The sequence below is a fragment of the Chrysochloris asiatica genome, unplaced genomic scaffold (genome assembly GCF_000296735.1).
Source record: "Chrysochloris asiatica unplaced genomic scaffold, ChrAsi1.0 scaffold00067, whole genome shotgun sequence".
Lineage (NCBI taxonomy): Eukaryota > Metazoa > Chordata > Mammalia > Afrosoricida > Chrysochloridae > Chrysochloris > Chrysochloris asiatica.
Genome location: NW_006408585.1, coordinates 8,407,607 through 8,429,920, shown reverse-complemented (window position 1 = coordinate 8,429,920; position 22,314 = coordinate 8,407,607). Strand labels below are relative to the sequence as shown.

The following is a 22,314-nucleotide window of genomic DNA, read 5'->3' as shown; positions in this document are numbered from 1 at the left end:
TGGTGGTTGTGTGTCATTGTGTTGTCCAAAGTTGTAAATCTTTACAGGAGCAGAAAGCTCATCTTTTTCCTGATTTTTAAGGTGGTAGTGGTTCTAAAGTATGGTCCCCAGACCAGCATCAGTAACACTTGGAAGCCTGTTAGGAATGCAGCCCCCCTCCTCTTCTCGTCCCCACTCAAGTGGGGCCCAGCATCTATGTTTTAACAAGCCTTCCAGATAATTCTGATCCATGCACAAATTTGAGACCCACTGATTTAAGAAAATGCAGTACATGCTGAGTAGGAAGAATTGGAAAGGCAAGGAGGAACAGGTGAGGAGGTTATTGCAAGAGGCCAAGAGGAGACTATTAGGGCACACGTTTGGGTGGTTTTATTGTCGTTAGGTGCCATTGAGTCAGTACCAACTCATAGTGACCTTATGCACAGCAGAACAAAACACTGCCCAATCCTGGGCCAACCTCACTATTGTTGCCACGCTTGAGCCCACTGATGCTGTCACTTTGCCAATCCATCTCACTGGTGGTCTTCCTCTTTTTCTCTGACACTCCACCCTACCAAAAATGATATCCTTCTCTGAAATTCTTCTAATGTCTTATTCACTGTCCAGCTTTCACATGCATATGAGGTTATTGAAAATACCATGGCTTGGCTCAGGTGTACCTTAGTCCTGAAGCTGACATCTTTGTTCTTCAACACTTTAAAAAGGTCTTGTGTAGCAGATTTGCCTAATGCAATATATCATTTGATTTCTTGACTGCTGCTTCCGTGAGTGTTGATAGTTGATCTAAGAAGAATGAAGTCTTTGACAACTTCAATCTTTTCTCCATTGATAAGAATGTTGTTTATTGGTCCAGTGGTGAGGATTTTTGTTTTCTTTACATTGAGATGCAATGCATACCGAAGGGTGTGCTCTTTGATCTTCATCAGTAAATATTTTAAGCCCTCTTCACTTTTAGCAAGCAAGGTTGTATCATCTGCATATCACAGATTGTTAACGAGTCTTCCTCCAATTCTGATGCCACGTTTTTCTTCATATAACCCAACTTCTCGGATTATTTGCTCAGCATACAGGTTGAGTAAGTATGGTGAAAGAATACAACCTTATCACACACCTTTCTTAATTTTAAACCATTCAGTCTTCCTATGTTCTGTTCTAACAACAAGAGGCCTTGGTCCAGGTACAGATTCCTCATGAGCACAATTAAGTGTTCAAAGGGTGAACTCTATTGTTATTATTATTATTATTTTAAAGATGTTTATAAAAAAGAAATAACAGGGCTTCTTGATGACTAAAAGGAGAGCAAACCACTACCAAGTTCATTGTCACTAAGTCACTTGTGAGTCATAGTGCCCCTCTAGGACAGAGTAGAACTTTTCAAGGCTGTAATCTCTGGTAGCATAGTGGTTACGAGTCGGGTTGCCAACCTCAAGGTCAGCAGTTCAAAACTACCAGCGGTTCCACGGGAGAAAGATGAGACGTTCTGCTCCCGTAAAGATTTACAGCCTCGGAAACCCTGTGCAGGGTCGGACGGAACTGGCTCCATGGTACTTAACAACAAAATCTGAATAGAAGCAGACTGCCTCATCTTACACCACAGAGCAACTGGTGGGTTTGAACAGCCAATGTTTTTCTGACCTGCAGAGGGCTTAACCACTGTGCCACCAGGGCCCCTTAAATACAGGTAGGGTTAAGAAATAAAGCTCAGTGTTCTAAGCCCACATATCCGATGAAAAATTGGATAAAAGAACAGCAGCTACACACATAAAGTATTTTGGGGTGGGAGAGGGGGCTTGTTTATACTCTAGAGAATGAAATCTTACTGTGCTGTAATTGTTAGCTATCCCCCCCTGCCAAGGTAGCGTTACCCTCATTGTCTACTACCCTCAACTCGATAAATCTCCCTGTAGGAATAATATTTACCAGAGAGGTCCAATACCAATAATAATACTGGCCAGAGATTGAGCTTTTATTAAATGCCAAGAACTGTTTTCTGAGCATTTTATGTTCATTATTTCATTGTTATTCATAGCCCTGGACCCCAAGTTTGGTTTGAACCTCAAGGGTCGGCAATTTATACTCACCAGCTACTCCTTGGAAATCCTACACCGGTTTGCTATGAGTCGGAACCAATTTCACGACGCTTATCAACAACAAAAACAACATTCATTAGTTATGGGTGTTTGTGAATTGCCTTCCTTTAATGTCTGCACACCGCCATAAAATTAATGCTTCCAAACACTGATCTGAGAAGCTCAGAGCCTGGGCTCTGGAGTCAGACAGCTCTGTACTCAAAAAACCAGCCCTATCATTTACCTGGCGTGTGGTCTTGAACAAGTTTTACCGTCTTTAAGCCTAAGTTTTCTCAAACTGTGGAACAGGGGTGGTGGTAATGAACACTGTGAGAAGTAAATGAAAAATGCTTAGCATATAAAATAATAATTGTTGTGCTGTTGTTGTGAGGTGCCATCAAGTCAGTGCCGACTCACAGTGACCGTATGCATAACAGAATGAAACACCGCCCGGTTCTGTGCCAACCTCACAATCGTTGCTACACTTGAGCCCATGGCTACTGCTGCTGTGCCAATCCATCTCGTTGGAGGTCTTCTTTTTTTTTTCCAACCCTCCACTTTACCAAACATGATATTTTTCTCCAGGAACCGATCCCTCCTGACAATATGTGCAAAGTATGAGAGATGAAGTCTGGCCATCCTGGCTTCTAAGGAGCACTCTGGCTGCACTTCCTCCAACACAGATTTGTTTGTTCTTTTGGCAGCCCATGGTGCTTTTAATATTCTCCTCCAACACCATAACTCAAATGCATCAATTCTTCTACAGCTTTTCTTATTTAAAGTAATAATAGTGGGGCTTATAGATGTCATTCTTGCTCAAAAGCTTCATTGATTCTCCTTGGTCAAGTGGATAAACTCCTTAATTTTGACATTGAAGACTTTCACAAATTGATAACTCCTTAACTCTCAAATCTTTTATGTGAAGATGTATTCCATAAACCCAGTGCTTCATTTAAGCTGGTCATTGTCCCCGAAACATACCAGTCAGTTACCATAGCTGATAGTTCCCTGCCTAGATTTTCCTTCCTCTCTTCTGTTCAAGTCCTCCCCTTCCCCTCAAGACCCAGCCTGATACTCATTGTTTGTGAAGCTGTTCCTAACAAACCCTCATATTTATTGTGATGAATGCTAAACCCCTGAAGTTTGATGACCTTTACAATAATTCATGATCATTCTTTCCTTGCGTGGTCTGGTTACTCCAACCTTTGGTGAGTGTAGGCTTCATCTCTCATGCTGTGTCATGCCTCGACCTGTGCCAGGGACATTCTTTCTTGATGGTAAGGGTCATGTTAACTTAGCTTCTTGATTTTTAAATTTTTTCCCAATTTCCTTTAAATACATGTTGGTGTTCTTTTCTCACATTAATGATGACAATAACTTTCCTGATTAGTATAAAACTTTATCAACGTAACACTATTCTATTTCTTTCCAGGATGAACTTGACCTCACAGACAAACACAGGGAAGCCATGTTTGCACTTCCAGCAGAGAAAAAATGGCAAATATACTGTAGCAAGAAAAAGGTAAGAAAAAGTTAATTGTGTTTATGGTAAACTGGAAAATGATTCTGTTTGCTTCCCTTTGCTTTTTCACTTCACCTCCAGAATTCGGACCGCTCTTTACAACATGAAAACCAGATTGAATACATTATGTTGTGGACTTGGTGCTAGCCGTGCAAAGTGCTGATTCTTGGACGTTGTTTATACCAACAATCTTGGACCCTCCTGTACCCTATTCTTGTTTACTTAGCACCTCCGTATAATTGACAACCAAAATAACAGTGGTTATTTTACAACATACAAGCCAGAAGTCGATGTCTTCCCTTACTCTTCACTTAAATGTTTGTATTTTGCCAGTTTAGGAGTGGTATTGTGGTTTCACAGTTCTCTGTGACCAACCTTCTTCCAAGTTTCCATTTTGTGGTACTTACTCAATGGTACTTAACAGCAAAAGAGTCCTGGTGTGGCACTGTGGCTTAATGTGCTGGACTGTAAAGTTGGTTTGAACCACAAGGTCAATGGCTCTAGCTCACCAGTTGCTCCTTGGAAACCCTATACAGAGTCACTATCAGTTGAAACCAACTCGATGGCATTTAACAATAACAGCAACAGCAAGGGAGTCTTGGTGTGGCACCATAGGATAAGCACTCAACCTCAACGTCGGTTTGAACAAGGTCAGCAGTTCAAAATCACCAGTCACTTCTAGGAAACGCTATACTGGGTTGCTATGAATCAGAACCAAATTGATGGCACATAGCAACAACATCAAGGTATATCCTTAAGGTATATATCTATATCTATCTATCTATCTATCTATCTATATAACATTCATTAGTTATGGGTATTTGTGAATTGCCTCCCTTTAACAATAAGGTATATTCTTAATGTGTATATATATATATATATATATATATATATATATATATATACACACACAATGTTCATTAGTTATGGGTATTTATATATATATAGGAGATCTGCCTCCTCAAAGTAGAGTTGACCATTATAATGCCAATGGAATAAAGCTTTGAGACCTTCATTTGATGATGGGGCACAACTCAAAATGAGAAACCACTGCAAACATCCATTAATAAATGGAACATGGAATGTATGACGTATCAGTCTAGGAAAATTGGAGATTGTCAAAAATGAAATAGAATGCATGAAGGTCCATATCCTAGGCATTAGAGAGCTGAAATGGACTGGAATTGGCCATATGGTTTACCAGTCGGGGAATGACAAATTGAAGAGGAATGGCATTACATTCTTCAACAAAAAGAACACTTCAAGATCTATCTTGAAGTACTTATTACCTTGGTGATAGAAATTATGCTAGAGGTCGTGTGATAGAATTTTGCAAGACCAATAACTTCTTCATTGCGAGTACCTTTTAAACATAACATTAAAAATGACTATCACATGCACCTCACTAGATGGACTATACAGAGATAAAATTGACTACATCTGTGGGAAGAGATGGTGGAAAAGCTCCATATCATCAGCCAAAACAAGGCTAGGGGCACTGTGGAGCAGACAATCAACTACTCATATGCAAGTTCAGGCTAAAACTGAAAAAAAAAATTCAAACAAATCCATCAGAGTCAAAATATGGACTTGAAGGTATCCCACCTGAATTTAAGAGACCATCTCAAGATTAGATTTGATGCATTAGACATTAATGATTGCAGACCAGAATAGTTGTGGGATGACATCAAGAATATTCCATAGGAGAAAAACAAAAGGTCATTACAAAGACAAGAAAGTAAGAAAAGATCAAAATGGATGTCAGAAGAGACTCTGAAACTTGCTGTCCAGCACCGAGATGCTAAAGCAAATGGAAGAAATGAGGAGGTAAAAAAAATGAATAGAAAATTTTACAGGACAGCTCAAGACTAAGTCATGTATTGTAATGACATGTGTAAAGACTTGGAGATAGAAAACCAAAAGAGAAAAAATCCTTAGCAATTCTAAGCTGAAAGAAATGAAAAAAAAAAAAAAAAAAAAAAGACTTTCAAACCTGAAACCTGGACTTGAAATATTTAAGGATCCTGTGGACAAAATATTGAATGATGCCGGATGCATCAAAAGAAGATGGAAGGAATACTCAGAGCCACTGTACCAAAAAGAAATGGTCAGTGTTCAAGAGATATCGTAGGATCAAGAGTGAATAATACTGAAGAAGTCCAAAGGACATTAAAAGGCATTATCCAAGAACAAGGCTCCAGATTGATGGAATATAAATTGAAATCTTTCAACAAACTGATTCAGCATTGGAGGCAATCACTCATCCTTGCCAAGAAATTTGGAAGACAGCTACTTGGCCAACTGATTGGAAAAAATCCATATTTGTGTCCATTTCAAAGAGAGGTAACCCAACGGAATGCAGAAATCATCGAACAATATCATTAAGATCAAATTCAAGTAAAATTTTGATGAAGACAATTAGGAGATGGCTACAGCAATACATTGTCAGGGAATTTCCAGAGGTTCAAGCTGGATTTAGATGAGAACATGGAGTTTGTCTCGAGTACTAAGAAATATTGTCAGGAGAGCTCAGTCCCTGAAGAAGGACATCTCGCTTGATAAAGTGGAGGGTCAGCAAAAAAAGAGAAAGACCTCCAATGAGATGGGTTGGCACAGTATCATCAGCAATGGGTTTTAGAGTAACAGGAAGTGAAGATGGTGTAGAACCTGGCACTGTTTCATTCTGTTACGTATAGAATTTACTATGCGTTGGAACTGACTCGCAGGCACTTAACTACAGCAACAACAAGGTATATCCCTTGTCCTCATTGTCCTACAGTTATTTCACATTTCAAGTTAATAATATCCACTTTAGGGACAGGTTCCAGGAGTTATCTATGTGACTCTCCCTCACATTCAGTTGCCCAGAAATGAGTCATATGGACATACTTTACCTCATGCAACAATGACTTTATTCTGGGATGCTAATCCTTCTCCAGTGACTATCAGGATGTAACAGTCGCTGGAGAAGGATGTCATGCTGGGTAAGATGGAGGGTCAGAGAAAAAGAGGAAGACCCCTAACGAGATGGATCAGCCAGGTGGCATCATTGATGGCGTCAAGTGTGGCAGCAGTAGTGAGGTTGGCCCAGGACCGGGCATTGTTTCATTCTGCTGTGCATGGGGTCGCTATGAGTCGGTTCCGACTCGATGGCACCTGACAACAATAACAACTATGCCAAGTTAAAGGCTGAGGCTTCTAGGACTTTAGAAGAAGGGAAGACTGTATACGAGGTTCACAAAAATGCCTAATTCCCTAATACTCACATGAGTAGACATCAATCCATGGACCACAACTCCTGAAGTCAAGTTTATTCCACCATCTTTTAAACCCTTTGGCACATCCATTTTTGGGGGGGAACCAGTCCTGTTCGTGGCCACATTTTGCCATTTCCCCCCCCCCCCAAACCAAGATATAGGGAAGGGAAAGGCTAGTACCTAAGAAAAATACATGCCTCTCTCCACCAGGTAGTGAGTAGGAGAGTAGGAACAAAGGATCATTCAATAGCTTTTCAAGACACCCCCACCAGTATCTAGGACACTTTTGACTAGATGACTAATAGACTCCTGCTGTGGCACTGTAGGATAAGCACTAGACTGCTAACCACAAAGTCGGTGGTTCAAACCCACCAGTGGCTCCTCAGAAACCCTATAGAAGGTCACTACAAGTTGGAACTGACTTGATGGCACTTGACGATAATAAGCAATTGGAGTCCTGGAGTGATGCTGTAGGATAAGCTGTGGGCTGCCAACTGCAAGGTTGACAGTTCAAACCCTATACAGGGTTGCTATGAGTCTGAACTGATTCATCAGCACTTTGCAATGGTAGAATTCTCACACTCCATGAGAGAGAGCAGGGTTCAACTCCCAACCAGTGTACCTGAAGCACAGATACTGCTTGTCTGTCGGCGAAGGTTCGCATGTTGCTTGGATGCTGAACACGTGTTAGCAGCACTTCAGGACTCAGATTAACTAGGAAGAAGGCCGGACAGTCTGCTCCCCACAACCCTGTGGGTCACAATTATCTGCAGGCATCATGGAGATAGCACAGGGCCAAGTAGCGTTTTGTGCTATTGTGCATGACTCTCTGTGAGTCAGGGCCAACTCAAGAGCAGTTAACAACGACTGTACAGTATGAAGTTTGGAGCCTCCCTGGGGCAAAAAAATAATAATCATTGTCTGGTCCCATAACTCTCCAGCAGTGAGTCTTTCCCTTGAGATTTTATCGCTTTCTTGGTGAGGCACCATGTCTTATTCATCTCTACAATTCTAACATCTGATATTTTGAAATCACTGCATGGTGACAGAACCACTGAATTGTCCCTGCTGTTGTATTGAGTACTTTTGTATTGCATACTGTCAAAAATGTTACAGCCCACTTAATTTCCCATCTGAGTTGATAACCATGTGCCATGTTGGATTCTCGTGACCTTTACTGAGAGACGTTAAACTGTAACCTTTCCATACGGTATCCTACCCTCTATTAACCCATGGTGAAGTCTTCAGGGTTATAAATCTTCCTCTCTCCTGCTCTTTCTCTTTGTGCTCATCTTACTAACTAGGAAAATCTCTCTTTTGTTGACTTGATTGTCATGGCTTTTTGTTTTGTTTTGTTAAGTGCCCTTGAGTTCTGACCCTGTATGGGAATTCCAAGGAGCAGCTGGTGGGTTGAACTGCCGACTTTTGAGTTTGCAGGCCAGCGCTGATCCTGCAGCGCCACTCCAGTAGTCTGTCATGGCTTAGGAAACGTGTTCAATATCTTGGGAAAGAATTATACAACGGAAATAAAATGTTCTGAACCTGATGTATTTTTGTGGTCTTTAGAAGCAAGGGAAGTGTTTTTTACAGTGCCATCTAAAAGAGCCGGCCACTGAGAAAGAAAAATCCTCAAGTGGCTGTATACACTCTAAGGACATTGTTTTGGCTCATCGTCATGCAAACTTTCCTCAAAATTGGGAAACGAGATGTGGAGGGGATTGGAGCTATTCACTGGAGGAAAGGACTGGACAGGGAAATGGGAGTAGCTTACTAACGGGAAAGTTTTCTTCTTTCCCAGATTTTATTACACCCTTGACAGCAATTGAAAGTTAATCATAGAAACTACTGCCCCTTCGAGTAAAGCCCTGGAGGATAGTAATGACCTCGAGCTTGCAGCTGCTGCTCCTTTTTCAATTTCCAGGCCTATCAGATTCTGTTGCAAACCTTGTGTTATGTGCACATGATGGGGCTGGCTTTTGTAGGAGGGTGGATATGGATGATGTGACCACTGGCCTCAGAATCCCATCTCTTGATAAATGGGTCCTTCCTGCTAATACCTGGCCAGATGCACAGATCTTTCAGAAAGCAATTCTACTAGCTTCATTCCAGCAGCTTGGATTCCTTATGTGACTGAGAAAAACGGTGTGGGCTGAAGGGGAAACCCATTTTAACTCTTTGTGGAATCTCATGGGCTCATAGCTCTCCCTCACTTTAAAATAAATGGAAGCATTGCTTGACGAGGGATTTTCTTGGTTAGAGTATTTTAGATGGTTAACATCTCTAGGCTTTTGATTAGAAATGGGCAGTTTGGACACTAACAAATTGGAAAACATGAAGTAATTATGAGAGCTCCAAAACCTAACCTGGGAAAAAAGCATGCTGGTTTCTCTGTCTGAAAATGTGATTCCTTAAGGGACAGGTTGCCCCTGCTCAGAATTGAGCTAATGGCCACCTTTAGTTCAACGAAGAGATTCTTGGAACATTTCTTGTTATGTAGCTTTTCAAATCAGCCGTATCAGCCAGCAAAACTATTTATCACACCAAACTCCTGGTTCCTTCAGGCTTCCCATCTTTCAAGATTAGAACCCATAACACTACAGACATTCTCACACATAGTGAAGTCATGGAAAGCCAACAGAAACAGACAGCATGATTTGGTGGAAAGAAGGCCTTTTGTGTAAAAGTGAACAGAAGTTGTGGAGGCCAAGGACACTGGGAACTAAAGACAGGTCACAACGATCGTCTCATCCAATAGTGACTTGAGCCCAGAAGTGACTATCTACTTATCCAACTCTGTGCTCATTTGTGAAACTTCTCTAAGTCTCCCATTAAAAACCCATCCCCAGAGCCAAAACAAAAGCAGCAAAAGTATTTTTCGGGTTACAGAGATTAGAAATAAATTAATGGAATTTTGCCTAATTGAGTAATCTGGGGAGAGCAAGAGATGGATATTGTGGCCTTGTTCAAAGTCCAAACAAATTGGCAACAGTTACTGGGCTGGTTGGCGGGTTTGTCATATGCAGCAATCTGCTGTCAAATTTTGAAACTTTCAGGAAAGGTCCAAAAAAGATCCTGTTTGTGGGGCTGGGGGTGTTTTCAAATAGGAAATGTTTGTGGTTCTTATCTTTAAAGGTAATTCCCTTTTTGAGTTCCAATCACAGCATACTCTTTTGTTTAAGTGAGGTTTTCCCAGTCTCTAGCCAGAAACTGCATCTGTTAACAATCTTTTGGCTTTTTAAGCTGAAGCTTTTAAAACAATGAACCATCTGACTGAAGGGCATCTGGCCATGCCATATTTGCTTATTGTTGACATGACTTTTAAATCCTGGGAAAAGTACGGGGTCTGTCTTCAGAGAGGAGAAAATAAGGTAGTGTGTCCTTGTGTTGTGTACTGGTAGCAATCAGCACAGGGAGAAATCGTACTTTATTGCAGTTCTTCACAGGAGCAGTTATAATAGTTTTATCACTTAACTAGGTGATGCTGTGGGTGAATGCGCTGGCCTACCAGGTCAGTTTTAATTGCAAGGTCGGTGGTTGAAGCTCATCAGCTGCTCCTTGGACACGCTATACAGGGTCAGTATAAATCAGACCCGACTCGAAGGCACTTAACAACAACAACACAACAATATTTAGAAAATGCTTTCCCTCTTCCTAGGCTTCAGGGTTTGTAGAGTGCAGGAATAGGGCTATAGACAGTGTTTGTTATAATAAGCCACAGTAGAGGCGAAGATCAGGATTTGAATGACTATGGCTAAATTTTCTCCCAGTTCTGATCTCTAAAAGAAAGACTTAAGTAAATGGCAGCAGATTCTCCATGTTACATTTCATTTATTTTAAAATTTACTTTGGAGAAAAGAATTTTCCCCTCTCTGTGTTTGGCTCTAGCTTAATTAAATCATCTAAGAATCGTGTCTGTTCTGGCTATAGTTCAGTCTGTTGTGATTTGTGCAGTGTTAGGCTGATGCTTGGCTCACTTTGAAGGCATCTTAGGAAAGTGGCTGAAAACGCAGTTGGTACTTTTCATTCCCTCATTTTCTTGGATTTATGAATCATAATTGGATCATTTCTCTACTTCTCCCCCCAACAACAACAACAAAAGGATCCTCTCACCACATACACACAAAGCTGAAAGTTGTATTGTGTCTAGGCATCAGGTGCAGTGATTTCAACTCCTTGAGAGGGGAAGAAGTCCTGTGTTTGGAGCAGAGCTTCAAACCGATTCATCCCAGTACAACCTTCTGCTGAGAACTTACATTTCTACCACAGATATACTGAATCAGAGGCTGCAGTGATTCTCATACATACATATGACTAACCCGGATTCAAATGTAGCCTTTGTTTCAGTATGGCTGAGGTGGAAAGACAAATTCTAGGCTGGAGTTTGAACCAGAATGAACCAATTTGAAGCCCTGGTTTGGTGTGTGGAAAGAGAATGCTTTGATCAAAACACAAATTTAAAGACCTTATGCTAAAGGTTCCCTGGTAGTGTAATGGGTTACACATTGTGCTGCTAACTGCAAGGTCAGCAGTTTGAATTCCCCAGCCACTCTGTGAGAGAAAGATGAGGCTTTCTGATCCCATAAAAAATTACAGCTTTGGAAACCCTATATAGGGTCCCCGACTCAGTAGCACTCAGCATCAGCATGCTAAAGGAGTGGAATTCAAGACAAAAGGTACCATCTGTGTACTTCACAATTGTCAAACAAACCAGCTAGAAAACGAGGAGGAGAGATGAGGCTTAATCCTCTAAAAGTTCCCAGTATCCTAATGATATACTTAAGTTAGACAGTGAAGAGAAGTAATGGTTGGGTATATTTGACATGGAAAGTTTGAGAGAGAAGTTAAGGTATCTTATTTCTCTTTGCGAGAAATATACTGTAGAGAGAGCGCTGGCTTTTTACGTGTCCACTCTGCTAGATGTCAGGATTTGGGGGAGGAAATCAGTAAAAGGGAGAAAGCTATATTACAATAACTGTATTTCTATACTTCCTTAGAAGGTGCCTGACTTGGCCCTCTGCCATTGAGTTTTCACCCCAGTGATGGGTTCAAATTAGCACTTGCAATCCTGTGTGGTCAGGGGTTAACTGAAGTAGCAGAGACACTGATGAGAAATAAGATTGGTGGTCTGTCCTCCTCTTCCCCTCTAAAGAAGACAAAAGACTGTAAGCACACTAGTGGAGGAGAGTTGGCATCTTGAGACTCTGAACTCTCTGTTCTGTCTACATGTTCCCTGATTTTGGGTGATGAGGATTTGCATATAATCCCAGATGAAACAGGAAGAAGTAACAAGTGCTGGTGCTACAGTATATGAAGCAGTGGACGTGGTGAAGGGCAAGTTTGTGTGTGATTTATCAAGCATGTACTAAGTACCTTCTCTGGGCTAGACTCTTGGCTAGATTCTGAGGATAACTAAGTCAAATTTCCTGGAGCAGATAGTGCTGGTAGCAGAAGCAGATAAAATCAAATAATTGTCAAGACTTGTCATAAATGCCAAAAGAGAGGTGAGCAAAAAGGTTTGGGGGCACAGAGGAAGATCCAGCCAACCTCCCGGAGGGATATGTAATGGAGACAACTATTCATTTCCTACTTTGGCCCCTCCAGAAACCACAGCGCTACCAGGACTCCCATGCCTAAGAACTGATGTCAGCATGCGCTCCTTCCATCACCTAGAAACTCATTCTTTTACAGCACTTAAGTTGTGCTCACATACATTTTTCCTTTTGATTCATTTTTTTGATCTTTTACTCCTCTTACTGGTTCAAAAGGTCAAGTTTAGATTGTTGACCCAATCTGATCTTTGCTAAGCACGATTTGTAGGGCTGGTTAAGAAATCTCGAAAGAGGTTTAAAGCTTTGAAAAATGACCACACTGAGAAGACTAAGATAACAGTTTGTGCAGCTGGAAGAAAAGAAAGGTAGAAGCTTGAACTCAGGCTAATGGTCCGTGTGTATTCCCCAGTGAAGCTGTATTAGCTGTCAAAATATTACCAACTTCCTATAAAAACTGTCCTGCCAGCCAAGTTCTTCCTCTGAAAGCCCACTATTCTTTCCTTATGATTTGGGGACGAAAGGACTAATTTCTGGCATAGTACAGCAAGGAACTCCAGGACCCTGTTCCCATTTTGCATCATTGGTTCTGATTAATTGGTGCCCATGATATACTCCTGGTTGGTGTCTATTTTGAACGCTGGCCTAAGTATATGAAGTATTGGTGGGCCAGAACCAGTTGGTCAATGAATGGTGGCCCAAACATTTGGCAATGTGTATCCAGAACCTTAAGCATTCTTCTTCTAGGAGTTAATTCCTTGGAAGTGATCAAAGATGCAGGCAGAAAAGTATGTGCAAGAATAACCTTTGTGATCTTGTTTCTCAAAGCCTGTAACTATACACAAGTAAAAGGGGCATGGTTATAGCATGACACCCATCCATAACAGTCAGAGTAGCTTACAGCCATTAAAAAGTCATGTTACAGAAGCAGACAGTCTCATCTTTCTCCCAACGAGCAACTGGTGAGTTAAACCATTGCCCTTGTGGCTGGCAGCCCAATGTGTGACTCACAATGCCATCAGGGCTCCTTCTACAGTAAGGCTAAGCAAGAACTGTAGGCACCTGTTTCTACAGTGCATTATTCTTACTCTTGCCTAATCATGAAAATAAAATATGTCCTTAAAAAGACAAAATCGCTGCATTATGTATTTTGTATCCATCCAGGTTTTAGTGTAAGAGCAGGACCACTTAGATGGACGCACACAAAGGAATTTGGTATAGGGATTTACTGACATCCCGGAAACTGGTTAAGCAGTCTCTGTAAGGCTGTTGTCTTTGTGTCTAAAGCTGGAGCTTCAAGTCACAGAGCAGGCAATTGAGAAGGGAGGATAGATCTAAAGGAGTTGTAAACTGAGGGAGAACAAGGACAGTCTGGGATTCATGGGACCGAAACCTGTGTCAGTTCTTGTTGCCTCTACCTTTGATGTGGAGTATCTTGCAGATGTCTGGGCCCTTAGTCACAAGGTAAAGACTCAGTTCTGGCCCAGGAAAAGCTGAAGGAAGATCCAGGGGAAGCTGGAGCAGACCTGTCTGCTGTTCCACACCGATGAGCAACATGCACAACATGATTGATGCTTCACTTTCTTCCTCTCCGGGAAGTCTCTCTCATTGCTCATACTACCTGGAAATGTACAAGTCAACTGGAACACTGCAAAGCTACTACTTATTTTCATTAGAATTAGGAAAAATCAAATATGATTTGAAATATGGAGTCGGTACTTGTACAAGGATCCAAAAAGTTTGTAGACAAATTCCATTATCTTTCAATTCTTTTCCATGAAGTTTTTGAAGCCCCCTCCCCTCGTCGTAAAGTGAAGACAACACTGATGTGTTTGGTCTAGTTCAGGGATTCATTTTTCCCTCTCCTCCTCGAGGATTAATCTATAGTTTACCCAGAGTTTTTCAGTACCACTTGGTACGTGCTTAGACAGTGACTGCTTCCATCCAGAAACCCACAGAAATCATGTTTCTCTCTCCAAGTGTGTCATTTCCAAAGGTAGTAACTCTATTTCTTAATTTTCTTTATTATAATAGCCAAGGTCATTCATGTGCACACCAAATTTTAGATTTGGGATGCAAAATATTTCTTACTGCCTCTGGCAATACTTAAAGCAAAATTATGTTCCAGTAAAGATATATTTAAATAAACCAAACCCACTCCCATTGCATTGATTCTGACTCATAGTGACCCTATATAGGGTTTCAGAGACTGTAAATCTTTACGGGAACAGAGAGCGTCATCTTTTTCTCTTAGAGCAGCACGTAGGTCTGGACTGCTGTCCTTGCAGTGACAAGCTCACTGCCTAGCCCACAGCCCCACCAGAGCTTCTTAAAAGGTTCAGTAATTCCTGTATATTTCATTGCCCTCTCTTCCTCTAATTCTTTTTCTTAGTCTTATATTTTTCCTCTCAGTTTTACCAATTCCATCATTCTAGCTTCCCTTACTCTCAGACTGCCATGTGGTAGCCAGAATGATCCTGACTTCATGGTTTATGTTTATGGAAACATTACTTCTCAATAGATGCCCATCTTCATTAATGAAGAAACAGTAAGCAAAATTGTCCATAGGATAAAGCAAATTTTCTCTTTCCTCTTTGGTACTCGGTAGAGTGAACAAAGTTAAACTATTGTAATAGACATCTTCTGGAACCTTCTGTAGGCATGTTGCAGTTCTTCAAGTTCTGTAGAGTCTTCTGATTTTTCAGTTAACGTACTGCCTATGGAAGCATGCCACATAAGATACATTATCTTCAAAAGCCTTTCAGTCCAGGCACCGATGCCTGCAAGCTTTTACACTTGTGCATACCCTTCATGATTGCTCTGAATTGTAGCATAATGTATATGAGACCCTATTTTTCAAAGCTAATATTAGAAGTCAAGTTACGAGAAATACAAGAGGGTTTAAAAAAAAAAAAAAATCTTGTAAAAAAGGATTTAAGAGATAATGGAGTTTTTCCACAAACTTTTTGAAGCCCGTAGTTATAGGCCATTCAAAGGTAACCTGAGAAGGCAGGATTCCTTTACTGGTTGCATGATGTCTCTAATTTCACTGTCTCCTGCTCTGTAAGGGTTGTTGTCAAAATAAAAGGCAATCATAACATGTACGACTTACCAGCCAGCCGGGCACGATGGTATTAGCTATTTTCACAGTCAGTGATAGTGTTGGTGACTGTGACATGAGACAAGTGTGGACAGAGATTCTGTTTACTCATGTCTTTGCTACCCTGGGCCCCATGTCCATATTCTTAAGTGAAGCTGCCTGAATTTTCCTGGTGAGAGCTTCATAAGCACCTCTCCTTTGATTGAACTACAGGACATTTCAGAGGCGGTGATAAGTTAGGAGAATACGTTGTGAAGAGATGGAGAAACATCTTACTGTTAGTACCAGAAATGAAAAGAAGAGCCATTTGTGCAAATGTTCTAAGGCTCTGATGCAGTCACTTAGCTTCTGTGGGTGGAGCCTTGAATCTGCTTTCCTGAGCACCCTTAGTTAGAATTAGGAGGATCGAGACACACAGTCTTGCCACCTCTTTCTTCCTCTCATCCACTTACTGACCACAGTGCTTCAGTGTGCTACTAGCCAAGTCTAGCACATGGAGAAAGCCTGGGTTTGCCAGGCAGTTGTGCATGCTAGTTGATTCCAGCTGGGAAGTTGGTATGTGTGTGAGTTGAGCTACTTTTTAAATAAAATTAAAATTTCTGATGTGTCTGCTGCCTAGAAAAAATAAGTGGCCGATTGATTATCTTTGGTTATGAAGTAAGAGGACTGACGAGTGTTGTTTAAATGAAAAGCGTTGCTACTGCTGTTAGTTGTAGCAGGGGAAACAGTCCCTTTATAGGACGCAATACTGAGAGGTTCCATTACATAAGGCAGTTTTCACGAATAGGTAACTTATAAAGTAATAGTAGGTCCGATTTACAAGTGCTCTGTTTGGCAACAAAATCTGTTCCAAGTTACATTATAATTTGAATAGCTGAAATGAACTATGTGACTTCTGAAGTTAACCAAACAAAAAAACTTCAGTGTTAGGGACATAATAAAAGAATGTCTCAGTATACTGAGTTGCAGATATTGTTACTGTTAAGTTGGCATACTCTAAAATTTATTTTATTTCTTAAAAACTTAGCAGAATTCTGGTAAATTTCCCTTCAAGCCATGGGATTTCCTGATGGATCATTTCATTTGTTTGTTCTAGAATAGACCCCTAACATGTAATTACTGGGTTGTTCAGTATGAACATTTTCACTTTTAATTGCTCTCAAAAGTGGTTATAACAATTTACACTAGCAGTGAATTAGTTGCCAACTGTCTGAGGGACTAATAGTGTCTGAGGAAAGAACTAACACTGTGTTGTCCTGGTCAATCCCTAGGTAAATTCAATTGTTTCAGGTATAAGAAATTGTCTCCCATATTTCTCATAATCAAATTGAAGTAAAAATTATTGAATGATAAAAAAGCAACAACCCAAGGTTTAAACAAAAATGAAAAACATTCCACCCATAAAGACATTTAAGTTTAAAATGTTAAAAGTATATGTTGTTGTTAAGTGCTATCAACTCGGTTCTCATAGGGTTTCCAAGGAGCGGCCATGGGCTTGAACTATCCACCTTGTGTTTAGCAGTCCAGTGTTTACCCTATATCACCACATTCAGGATTCTGAAGAGTACATGTTGTTGCTATGTGCTGTTGAGTCAATTCCTACTCCTACTGACCCTCTGCATAGGGTTTCCAAGGAGCTGTTGAGTCTGAACCGCTGACCTTGTGGTTCAAACCAACCTTGCAGTAGAGTGTTATGCTACAGGACCGCACCAGTACTAAGTGTCTAAAAATGCACACTTCACACAATATTGTGTTTGTTTAGTTTGACTGCAAACGATGGCATCACTAGGGGGTGTTGGAGTTCAGACCCTACCAGGTGACCAATAATTTTGTGTGCAGTTTTTCTGAAAACATTTTTTGCATATATAAAAATATCCCTGTGGTTAGTTATAACAACAAAAACATTTTTTTTTTTTTTAAAGTCCAGTTCGCCTATATCAATATACCTCCCAGGCCAAAACTCTACCCTAATTTATCCTTTGGACCTTCTAATAGTTTCTGGGCACAGCTGTTATTATTAATTACCCAATTACGATGACGGTTCAAATCACATCTTTTCATTTGCACGCGCCTCAAGCACGTGCTGTTATTTGCATTGCTGTTGGTGTGTTTATAATCTCTGATTCTGCTTAATTCTCTGGTGTTTTAGATTCAGGATTGTGGTAACTAGTGTTTGTGAATGTTTATCAATAGTTTTTTTAGAGAATGAAATCATGATTGAAGGAAAGGGGAAAAATTTTTTTTTAAGTTCTCCATTCACTTACTAAAAATGTTGTAGTTCAGTATAGAAAGATTTTAGAAGACAATTTTGTAAGTAGTCACATAATGTCAGACATGTTACAGTTGAGAAATGTACAGCTATAGCTATCACATGTCATTTTCTGATTTAAATTGATCATGGTCATTACTAAGATTCTGTATGATCTAGTACAGGAGTCCAGTGGGCGCTGGCATACCAACCCTGGTGATACCATTGACTACAAAGGAAAACTGATCTGCGTGTGATTTTCACTCTTCCTTTCCTCCAGACCTCACTGCAACCTCAGTTCCAGGCCCAGGCAAATTGTGTTTCCATCTTTAGTAAGCTCTTGACTGATATATGTCATCACCAAGCAGAGGAAGTTCCTCTGAGCCATTTGCCATTTCCCTGGTACAGTGCAGGTGCAGAATCAGCACACCTGTACAAACAAGAAATATGCTGTAGCTGTAATTTACACACTTAGCCTTTTTATATCCTCTTTTAACTAAAACCAAGAAACCCATGCCTTCGAGTTGAACCTAACTGCTGGTTATCCTATAGGGGAGAGTAGAGCTACCATCCATGGCTGTCACAGACTGACACATCTTCTCCCAGGCATCAGCTGCTGGATTTGATTTGCAGCTGAGCACTCGGCCACTGTACCAGTAGGTCTAATTAGGCTATCTTGAATTCTTTATAAACATTTTCAAAGTCCGTCCCTTTCCTTGTACTCTTTGATTCATCCAGATACTAAAAAAATTGAGATATTTAGATGACTTTCTGTCCTCCAACTCTGAACTCTGAGCTAGTTCTTATGAACAGTTCGATTCATGGACTTAGGCATTGCTGATTCTTTGATCTGAAAAGACTTTGATTTGCTTTGTTCTTTGCCTCATTGTACAAATGTTTATCTGCTTTGTGGAGACCATCTCTTTTATGCCTCCTAATACTTGAACTGTAGGTCGGTTTGAACAGAAAGGTCTGCGATTCACTCCCACCAGAAGCTTCTCAGAAACCCTACAAAGGGTTGCTATGAGTCAAACCAACTTGATGTCACTTAAACAACAATACTTGTTCAACATGTAATATCCCTTTTTTTGAAGTTCTTGCTTTCCCTGTAATTGAGGAACACCAGGCGAGAAGAGGGTAGCAGAAAATGACCCTGTATTTATATTCATGTATAATTATTTGAACAACAACAAAAATAAATAACACAGCTGGAAAAAAGTTTAGTACCTCAGTTGGACAAACCAATTAATGTGGCATCAGGGAGGATGTGGGGGCTGTCCTTGGGGGAGCTCTTATTTCCCCTCTAGAATAAGGGCTAGAAACACAGATCCCCAGAGCTCACTCTGGTGCTGCATGGTGGGGAGAGCTCCCTGCTCCCAATTCAATCACTCAAAGAGACTTGGAGCTTTAGGTATGAATGGATGTCCTGGGAGGACCATGGTTCTCAGCTGCCACAGAGGAGCTATCTTTGGCTCTCAAATCATTAATTCTTAAGCAGTTTCCTTTTGACTGCTCCCTTTGGACAGCTGTGGTACAGGACAAACTCCATTGTGTGTCAGTAGCAGACGTGGGAGTACATGTTGATCTTGGAGCTTTCAGTCTTGGTCCATAGAGTGTTTGTTGTCAAAAGTGCTATTGTGGAACCAAAGTTCTAACTGACTGTGTGAGGCCCTTGGGGTCCCTTGCCAGTCATGTTGAAGTACAAAAACACAGTTCCGTTTCCAAAATTGGCCAATCAGCAGGTGTGGAATTGCACTAGCCATGAAAACAGACTAGTTTGGTAAGTGGTGTCCATGTTAGCTACATCTCTGATGGAAAGGAAGATCACAGCATCTCATTATCTCAGAATCCCATCCTGGTTGTTAAAACCCCAGTGACCACTGAGGAATACACAGCACAGGAGGCTCTCCAGAGCAGTTCCTTACAATCGGAACTTTTGCTCTGATGCAGAGCTTGCAAAAAGGGTTTTATCTTGACTACCAACTCTAAAACCTGGAGCACTTTGTGAAGCATCCAGTGGTTATGAATAGTCTCAATGAGAAAGAGGTAGTTGAATAGCTCTGTCTGCCATTGCACATGGTGGGAAAATGTGGCTTACCTAGCAAATATTTACTATTCCTACTCTTGAAAGCTCCTCTTGCACCTTGTTCATGATGTTGTTGAGAGCCATCAAGTTGATATCAACTCATAGCAATCCTGTATAGGGTTTCTGAGGAGCGGCTGGTGGATTTGAACCACCGACTTTGTGGTCCACTGCTGTATCCTATAGTACCACACCCTAACTCTTACCTCTAGGTGAGCATATTGTATGCTCAATTGCCTTGGGCCTTTCCCTGATTCTCAGCAGACTTTCTAAGCACTGTGACACTTTCACAGAGAGATTGCCCCAAGCCGGCCTAACTTCACTATCTCCAGGAGCTCTGTTTATGAAAGACATCAATTTGAGGAAGTATCCATTTTGGAAGAGAGATCAAAGAAACATAAAACCAGAGCAATGTTTCCCGAGTCTTTCTGTATATAATCGTTTTCTTATTTTTACTATTTCCTACAGCACACCTAATACACTCGAATTCATTTGATTGTTGGTGCATGTCAGAGCTTCTGCAGCTTGGGAAGTGGGGAGAAGCTTTGCACTGCTAGTGTAAGTTAGGCTATGTCATTAGTACTAATTTTGGGTTATCCAAATTCCTTATACACTGTTGTTGTTGTTGTTAAGTGCCGTTGAGTCGATTTCGACCCATAATGACCCTGTTAGGGTTTCCAAGGAACAGCTGGTGAGCTTGAACCACCAACCTTGCAGTTCAAACGACTTTGCAGTCTGACACATTAGCCCACAGCACCACACCAGGACTCCTTATACACTAGGAACTGGTAATTTGTGGCACTAAGAATGAGTTACAGTACAAAGTCTACTTACAAAAGTTACAGAAGAATGTCACCCTTAACTTACAGTGTCTTATGTTCTCTTTGTTATACAGAGCAACATTTGACTTGAACAGTCTTAAGTTGATATCCTTATTTTCTGTATCTATATGAACAGTAAAAGGAGCTCTGGTAGCGTAGTGGTTACGAATTGGGCTGCGAACAGCAAGGTCAGCAGTTCGAGACTGCCAGCTGTTCTGTGGGAGAAAGATGAGACATTCTACTCCCGTAAAAATTTACAACCTCGGAAACCCTGCACAGGGCTGCTATGAGTCGGAACCGACTCCACGGCACACAGCCACTGCCACCCCCATATGCACAGAAAAGGATCTCTGGTAGTGTAGTGGGTTGTGTGTTGGGCTGCTAACCACATGGTCAACAATTTGAATCCACCAGCCACGCAGTGGGAGAAAGACGAGGCTTTCTGTGCCAGTAAAAATTTACAGCCTCGGTAACCCTATACAGGATTGTTATGAGTCGGAATCGACTCGATGACACACCACCACCAAATGTAAGAAAAGACATTTTGTTTCCTCAGCCTCTAAGATGTACTTTTTTCCCCTCCTCCACGTTTAGACGTTGCTGATCTAGAGACATTTTCCAACTGATACTTTTCTTTTGCCAAAAAAGCGCTGTCATCAACATAGTAGTTACATCTTAGAATATGTGATGTCTTAGAATCAGGAAAACAGTTGTGACTCTCCTTCTAGGGAATGCTTAGTTGCACAGAAGCATTTCTCACAACCGTCCTGAGAATGCTTACCTGATCTGCCTTTATGCGCTCACTGTTTTCCTCAGTACTTCTAGTTTAATTACTGTTTTCCAAGGGGTCCTCTTTATAGCCTCATGTAAAGCATTATACTGCAAATCGTAAACACACTTTGATTGTTTTCCCAACAGCAGGTCACAGAACATCAAAATCTGCTTTATGACATTCTGAAAGGCTGGTCTGGTAGCAGCAAATCTGGTAGCAAGATGTGAGGCAGCAAAGGCCATTGCCACCACTGATTGGATTTCCATACCACACCAGGGTTTAGTGATGTATATCCAAACGTGTGAACGGATCAACAAGCTGTACCAAATTGCACCTGGGTCTGTGGCATTCTGTGGTGACATATAGGTCAAAGACTTGACTCTTCACAAGCTACACAGAAATGATTTGTTCTTTGCCACTGTATGCTTTTGTGTCATAAGCAAAATGCCTGCCTACAGGGGAAAGTAGTAGTGTCATTGTTGTTAGGTGTCACCAAGTCGACACCGACTCATAGCAACCCTATGTACAACAGAACAAAACACTGCCCAGACCTGGGCCAACCTCACCATTGTTGGCATGCTTGAGCCCACTGATGCTGCCACTTTGCCAATCCTTCTCACTGGGGGGTCTTCTTCTTTTTCTTTAACCCTCCATCCTACCAAACATGATATCCTTTTCCAGAGACTGGTCCCTCCTGACAATATGTCCAAAGTATGAGAGATGGAAGTTTGGCCATCCTGGCCTCCAAGGAGCACTCTGGCTGCACTTCTTCCAACATAGATCTATTGGTTCTTTTGGCAGCCCATGACACTTTCAATATTCTCCTCCAACACCATAACTCAAAAGCATCAATTCTTCTATGGTCTTCCTTATTCACTGTCCAGCTTTTGCATGCA

The 22,314-nt window shown here is 41.1% G+C and overlaps 1 protein-coding gene across 2 annotated transcripts in view; it reads left to right on the top strand.

Moving 5' to 3' along the window:
* The window catches only part of DAAM1 (dishevelled associated activator of morphogenesis 1), a 229,885-nt gene that overhangs the window by 112,293 nt on the left and 95,278 nt on the right, over window positions 1-22,314 (top strand). For both annotated transcript variants that reach the window (XM_006864597.1, XM_006864598.1), the window contains exon 3: window positions 3,502-3,591. In XM_006864597.1, coding sequence (XP_006864659.1) covers window positions 3,502-3,591 — 90 coding nt within the window. The remainder of the gene's footprint in view (window positions 1-3,501; window positions 3,592-22,314) is intronic.